This window comes from Rhea americana, unplaced genomic scaffold (assembly GCF_003343005.1).
Source record: "Rhea americana isolate MKP2758 unplaced genomic scaffold, rheAme1 scaffold_14, whole genome shotgun sequence".
In the NCBI taxonomy this organism is placed as follows: Eukaryota; Metazoa; Chordata; class Aves; order Rheiformes; family Rheidae; genus Rhea; species Rhea americana.
The window spans coordinates 8,895,492-8,902,990 of record NW_028185483.1 but is presented as its reverse complement, the minus strand read 5'-3'; the positions used below and the strand labels follow the sequence as shown (position 1 = coordinate 8,902,990).

General features: G+C 57.1%; 1 protein-coding gene across 1 annotated transcript in view; it reads right to left on the bottom strand.

Moving 5' to 3' along the window:
* Positions 1 to 34, bottom strand: part of LSG1 (large 60S subunit nuclear export GTPase 1) — an 11,816-nt gene extending 11,782 nt beyond the window's left edge. Inside the window, exon 1 of the mRNA XM_085298706.1 lies at positions 31 to 34. Coding sequence (XP_085154832.1) covers positions 31 to 34 — 4 coding nt within the window. The remainder of the gene's footprint in view (positions 1 to 30) is intronic.
* Positions 35 to 7,499: the final 7,465 nt, after the last annotated feature.

Below are 7,499 nucleotides of genomic sequence, written 5' to 3'. Positions count from 1 at the left end.
AGCGGCCCAGCCCCGCGCCCCGCTTCTTGCCCATGCGGCCCCGGAACCGGAACCGCGGCCGGAACTGGAAGGGCGGGGCCTCCCCGCCAGCCGCCTGGGGGCCAGCGCTAAAGCCTCCGCCGCCCCACGCGGGCCGCGGAGCAAGGTTCCGGGCAGCGGCGTTCCGGGGCCGCCATCTCCCCCTCCCCCGCGCCCCCGTCCGTCTGTCTGTCCGCCCGCCCGCCCGCTCAGGGCTCTGCCCCCCTGTCCGTGTGCCCAGGCCCTGCCCACACGCAGCCCCTTGAGGAGCCAGAGGGGGCCTGCGGCGCACGGCTGAGCCCGGCTGCGCGGGCACGGCGCGAGGCCAGGCCGCGGCCCCCCTTCGCCCCAGGCCCCCTCCCGGAACCCAGATACAATAATCTCCCTGCTCCTGGGCCAGGAGCGAAGAGCGATTCCGGGATGCAGATGGGCAAGGCGCGTTAAGGGACAGCGGCCACTATCCAGCCTCCGGTGCCTTTAGGACAGCGGATCCTGCCTGCGCCCCCCGGGAACCAGCACAGGGGTTCAACCGGGATGGGCTCAAATGTGTACGAGTACCTGAAGGGAGGGTGTCACGGGGACGGGGACAAACTCTTTCCAGTTGTCCCATGGGACAGGACAAGAGGCAATGGGCAGAAATTGAAGCACAGGAAGTTCCACCTGACCGTGAGGGGGAATTTCTTCCCTGTGAGAGTGACGGAGCACTGGCACAGGTTGCCCAGAGAGGTTGTGGAGTCTCCTTCTCTGGAGATCTTCAGGGCCCACCTGGATGCAGCCCTGTCTAACATGCTCCAGGTGACCCTGCTGATCAGGGAGGTTGGACTAGATGATCTCCAGAGGTCCCTTCAACCTTACTGATTCTGTGATTGTCTGAAATAGCAGCAGCAGGTCCAGGTCGAGACAGAGGAGAAAGGCAAATTAATAAACAACTCAACCTGTTCTTCTGAGGTGAACTGATTTATGAACCATTTCTCCTTTATGGGTGTTGGATTAAAGCCAGACATTTCTTACTATGACTTTGTAACGTGTATTAGTTGTAATCAGACAGTAATCTAGCTAACCCCCTGAATATACAGACACTGCTTATGTTCAGAGGCAGAGCTGCTGCTTCACTGTGGTTGCTAGTCTTCAAAAGCATGCCCACGTATAAAATCTGGTAGAAATGATCTTTCCTTATGCTTAACGCACACAATACCCTCCCGTGATAAACAATTCCTTTATTCTCCTTTCCAGAGTCAGCAGCTGTATGGCATAATTTTCCCAGAGCATATCTGAATCCCTGCCATGCTCATCCAAGCTCTCCCATCGTACACAGCCTGCCCCATTCCCTCTTCTTCTTCCAAAAGGCAAATGAGGAAGATGAAAGGGAAATCAGTGTTCACATTTTCATTTATAAGAGGCGCTTCAATGGAAGGATGGTGGGCTGCAGACGGCACACAGTGATTTAACAGATTCATTTTTAATCAAGTCGTGGCTTTAATAAAGCCATTTCAGGCCTTTATGTAGGCACAGAGGCAACAATATAAGCACTCATTATCGTATTTCTTTAATAATTCAGTTAAAAAATTACCTTCCTTCTACACTGCATAATCATCAACCAGAACAGCCAGACAGCCCAGCCTTTCCCCRCCGGCTGGGTCTGGCAGCACTTCTAGCTCGACACCCGAGACGCGCGTGATGCCGTTCCCAGGCTGGGCAGGGACACGGGTAACTCTTTCATCCCTTCCGCGCAGCCCCGGCGCGGCGGCTCCTTGGTGAGCAGTCCGGCCAGCAACTCGGAGCGGCCGATCCCGGGCCGCGCGGGGCCCCCGGGCTGCGCGTCCAGCTCGGACAGCGCCGGCAGCTGCCCCCTCCCCTGAGGAACGCCCGTGGGACGGGGGTGACGTTAGCGCGTGGGGCACCGATCGAGCTGTCTGCGCCCTCCGAGCGTTTCCGCGGGGCCAGCGTGCTCACCCGGGGTCCTCAYCTTTTGCAAACGGGCGGCAAGCACCAGGCCGTGCCCCTGTGAGCCGCCTGTTGAAGAGACAGCCTGAGCTGGAGCCGTGGGAAAAAGAGGCGGCAGAGGGTGTTCGGTTAGAGTGAGGCTCACGGCTTCCCTACAGCCTGCCCAGGACTGGGTTGCAGCATTGCATCCCGCAGGCGGGGAGGTTTGATGGTAACAGGAAAAGTGAAGATCTATGAAATTTTTTTTCCACAAATTAGCATTTATGCATTGCTGATTTGTGACAATTCCTTGTTTCCAGTCCTAAGTGCTCCAGGACTGGTCACTGTGGATGTTATTTGCCATTTTGGGGGGAGTTGCTGAAGAAATGCCCAAATTGCCCTCATTCTTGCAACAGATGTATTTCTAGGAGCTTTGTAAACACTAAGGAATTATTTTTGTTTGCTGATGCCAGCAGCACAGTGCGTCAGCAAGGATTACTTTGAGCAGAACAATGCTGAAGGAGATATAGATTAGGGATAGAGACATCTGAGTTTCAGTTAGATTCTTAATTGCCTATTTTTAATTGCAACATTTCTCATCCCACTCAGATTATTCTGTTGCGCCTACCTGAGCAGGAAATGTTTCTTCTGGTTTTACCCAAACCCGACAATCCGCTTCTCCTAGAATGTATTCATGTTTGGATTTATCATACAGTGTGAAAATGGCCGTAGAAGAAGAGATACTGTCTCAAGAGTTGTGTAGAGGCAGCCTGGGTACATGCATGCACATGTCAAGAGCATGGATAGCTGACGAGAGCGTGGAGGAGAGAGATATGCAGCCAATATTTCGGTGGGCTTGTTGATTTGCAGACAGTTCCYGCATGAAGCAGCAGTTACTCTGCATCCAAAGTGAATGAAGGTTTCACTACTGGGCCTCATTTTTATGGCTCAGCTCTAAGAAAGCCTTCAGCAGCCTTCAGGAAGCCTTCAGACCTGTGCTTGGGCTGGAGCACAGCACTGTCCCAGGAGAAAAAGCACCACCGGTACTTCTCACAGCTCCTTTGAACTACATTAATTGAGTGCCAAGTACTGCGGGCTTTTTGGAAGGTGGCCATAGCTTGTGGGATTTTTCTTGCAAACGCCATTGTATGGATGAAGTAAAAGTCTGCTCTCCTTCTAGTGCGGTGAAATCATCTTCTTATGTCAAAAAGACTGGCTCTCTTCCCAACTTCTTTTGCCTCGGAGCAAAACCACTGTTCCAGTTTTTGATGCAAATCCTGAGAATTATTTAGTAGCAGCAGCTCATTTTCAAAAGCCAGTGACACCAGTGCATTTTGCCTAAAGGAAACATTGTTCTTTCTGGACAACTTTTCCTCCATTTTCCTCTAAGGCAACACTGGGAGATCTCAGGACTATGTCTCTGAAATATTCATGTGATGGCTATTCATTATTCATGTAGTTTCACAAGGCTTGATCCAGCAGTATTACCAGCCTGATCCTGATGAGCAGATATATTAAGAACCCCCCCCCAGAAGCACTCCCCTAAAAGAACCTGGAAGCAATTTTGCACAGAGCAAAATTTTATCTTGAGGTTTTGAGTCTCACACTTTTTGGCTGCAGATGGAAGCGTGTTATGAGCAGAGGAAGAGATGGGCTTGAAGAGTTTATCTCAGGCAGGAGGTCTGCTGCCAGSCTTGTGGACACCACGTATTCCTGCTAGGGTCTGGAGAGCAGCTGGAGCGGGGCTGGCCAGCGAGGGGACGTTCRGAAAGGCGACTCCTGCAAGCGGCCTGGGACGGATGGGGAAAGGGGGAATGTGTTGTGTCCTGTGCCTCCTGCTGCCCGGCCCCTGGTGGGGACCACGCAGAGGCGTTCCCTCCGCCGGAGACGCCTTCTCTCCCCGCAGMGCAGGGAGACGTGAGGGCTCGGTGCTTCCCCGAGAGCCCGGAGGCTGGCTGTGCTCTCGGACAGAAGTGGCTGCGGGCCCCTTCCTGGAGCGCTTCGGTGCGGGGCCGGGGGTGCCCGCGGCACGGGAGTCGCTCCCGGGCCTCGCGCAGCTCCCCGGCTCGCTTGGGCAGGGGCTCGCCACTGCCTGGGAGCAGCCAGCCCCGGCGAGGCTCTGCGGCGGGGTGCAGGGAGGAGGCTGAGCTCCAGCCAGCCGGGGCCCCGGGCAAGTCCTTTAGACTCCGCTTTTCTACCAGCTGCGCGAAGATAAAATCACCTTCCTGCCCGGCAGGGTGGAGGGGGAGGTTAACGAGACAGAGCGGCGTGCGTCCTCGTCCTCGAAGGTGCAAAGCGCCAGGCGGGGAGGCAGGGGACTCCTCCAGCCCCGCCGGTCCCGCTGCGCCTGGGCGCAGGCGGCCGCGTGGCCGTGCCCCTGCCTCCCCCGTGGGACCCGCGGCAGGAGGTGCCACCTCGGTGCCGCTTTTTGCAGCCGTGGCTGCGCGAGCCGAAGTGCCGCGGGGGCAGCGGGCGGGAGGGCGCCCCACACGGACCCCGCTCGCCCCGGCGGGGGGGGGGCCGCGAGGTGAGAGGGGCCCGAGGACACGAGCGGGAGGGCTCGGCACCCCCGGCCACCAGCAGCCCTTCTAATCATAGCCGCGGGCGCAGGAAGCGCCGCGGCCGCYGGTGCAGGAAGCGGGGTGTACCCGCCCTGGGAGGCTGAAAAACAACCGCGGTGGAGGTGTGCCGCCGACCGCCGTGGCCCCCCCGGGCTGCCCCGGGCCGTGGGGCCTGGGGCGCTGGGCCGTGACCGCCGCGGCACCTCGGGGCACACCGCTGGCAGCGTGGCACCTGGGGAGGCACCTCGCGGTCCTGCCCCCCTTTGGCTGAGCCGTGACTCGTTTCGTGCTGCCCCCGAGCCCCCAGCAGCTGGAAGCAATCTGGAGCTGCTGCGAGTGAGAGCTGGACCACAACCAGCAGCTCAGAGAGGCTCAGCACCCTTCACGTCCCACGCCGACTGCCCGAGGGGGCTGGCACCAGTCACACTTTCCCTTCAGTAGGAAATCATGACATTGCAACGTCTCCTCTATCTGGACTCAGAACAGAGTTGAAACTTCATCATTTACCGCAGCAGGGAGGTTTTGGAAATACTGAAATGCCTGTTTGAAATGTTTCACTTTGTGTCACTTCACCCCGTTCCCAGGTGCGGGGTGCAGAAGGCATCCTGGAGCAGGGCTGCCCCGGCAGGACGTCCCCGCGCGGGAGCCCTGCCGAGCCCGGYCGGCGCTGCCGCCGTGCCGCCGAGCGCGCCGGCACCCCGGCGGGGCTGCGCTCCCCCTGCGGCGTGCAGCCCTGGCCTCCGGCATCRGACCGGGGCAGCCGGGGAAGGAGGAGAGGGTGGAGCGGGGCAGGAGTCGTGCCAAGGGCCAAGTGCAGCGCTAGCTGCGCGGCCTGCGTGCGGGGTAGGCTGGGCCGTTAGGGAGAGATTGTATCTTACAGACTTTCCCACGCGTCGCAAGAGCTCTCCAGGCCGGCGCGCGGAGGCAGGCGATGTTYGGCGGCTGCCGGCGTGTTACGCGCCGGGAGAGCGGGCTGCTCTGCTCCCCCGGGCGGCAGGGCCAGGCAGCACGCGCTACCCGCAGAGTGCGGGTCCCACCGCCCCGTCCGGCGGGGGGCCGGGCGGCCCGGCCCAGCCCCGCAGGGCAGCCCCTGCCTCGCCGCGTCTCAGCTACCCCGCCGGGCAATGCAGCACGGCAGCTAACGTCACGGAAATACCCCCACGACCAGGCCTCCTGGCTGCTCCCCGCTGCCAGACTTCATCTGGACACCATCAAACTTGGAGCCGAAAACACGGCAGAGGCAATGTAGCTCCTCAGCCCAGCTCCAGACTATGAATGTTCAGCATTTTTTTGGTGAATCACTGTCATAGACCACAAATATTTGCAAAGTGTTCTTCTGTCACTGCAGTGTTAGCAATCCTGCCATGCTCAGAAATGAAACAGCCACTGAAAATAATCCAGGCCCATTAATGAAGCGAGGAAGGCTGTAACAGTTGGGCACACCAAAAGGTGAGCAAGTGTGGCGAGGAACTGAACTGAGATAGTTTCCAGCCTCAAACAGTACTTTAACCACAAGCCACTTCTCCTGCAGCTGCACTCTTCGAGTAGCCAGCCCATGCAGCCTGTGCCTGCTGCCTGCCCCCGGCCCTCACGTGGAGCCCRAACCAGACCCTCTGCGAGGCGCTAATCAAGAAATTGGAGATGGCAACACAGAAGTGGGAAGTGCTGCTTCCCAAGTGCAGCCTCTGAGCCCAGTCTCCCCGTTATGTTAGGCACCACTTGGTTCTGYAAAACAGCGTGCCTAACAGCGTACTGACACTTCACCCAGAGGCAACCGTCTGCGAGCCACGCAGGGAAAATTCAGGTCTTCATTCATTCACTTGGATCCCGTTCAACAGGGATGTGTGTGAGGATGTCACTGGAACCGAAGCCACTGGACTTCTGTGCGCTGAAGTGTCTTCGGTTTTCACCTTGCGGACTTTAGAAGGAAAAGGAAAAGCAGTTCTGGAGACAAAGTGAATTAGCAGCATAAGCCAATCTCTTTAACTCCCTGGTATGCAGCAGGGCTATCCTGCAGACTGGCAGGATTATCCTGCAGTGTGTAACACCTGGGGCCCGTGGGCTGCAGTTGGGCACGTAGCCCCCTCCCGCTCTGCATCGCAGAGCTCGGAGGGAAGGTCCAGATGCGGGGCAGGGCCTCTGCTCTGGCGCCGGCCCCGCTTGGCCGGGCAAGCACACCGAGGGACATGGGCCCACGAGCGAGGGCAGCCTGGTGCTGGGCACCACGACCAGGGGCAGACGTCAGACCTGCTCTTGCCCTCCTACAGGCTCCTAGAGACTTGAGACTTTGTGCAAGCAGCGTAGGGCCCAGTTCAGCAAGGCGCTGAGCCCTCTGATCTCAGCCCAAAAGAGCATTTCAGTGGTGCTGGGCTTTAAGCCAATGACTAGTCCTGCCAGTTTACCCAGGACTGTGCAAATGCTCAAGTGCTTTTCAGGCGAGGACTCTTAAAGCTGTTGTGTTTCAGCTTTCCCACCTGAGAAATGAAGGGTTAATACGTTCACTCCGCAGGGACAGTAGCAGCCTTTCTGCTGCTCCAAAAGCGCTTTGCTAGAACCACCAAAGACAGGAAATGCAGTGTGTTATAGATACACACCCATTATCAGCCAACGATATACGCTCTCATGTGTGTCCTGGCAAGAGCTGCTGCAGGTCTSGTTCAGCCTCGGGGGACCGCGTTTAAAAACCTGCCCCTCACTAAGGAGCTGTTTTTGAAATGTAAGCAAATAGTGAAACGCCTTTAATAATTCGACGTTGGTCACTGTGGTTACTTGCAGTTCCAAAGTAATCTGCTAGATGGCATGATGCAATAATAATAATATCAATAATACACCGATGTGTTTTAATTGATCTAAACTCTATACATGCTTCGTCAAGTAGTTTAAACGTATGCGTGCGCATTCTACCGCATTAATAAATATCGCTCCCCTTCTGTAGTTTATTTATTTAAATAATGCTGAACTGCTGTTTGCTGCAACTCTTTTTTTTTTTTTTTTTTT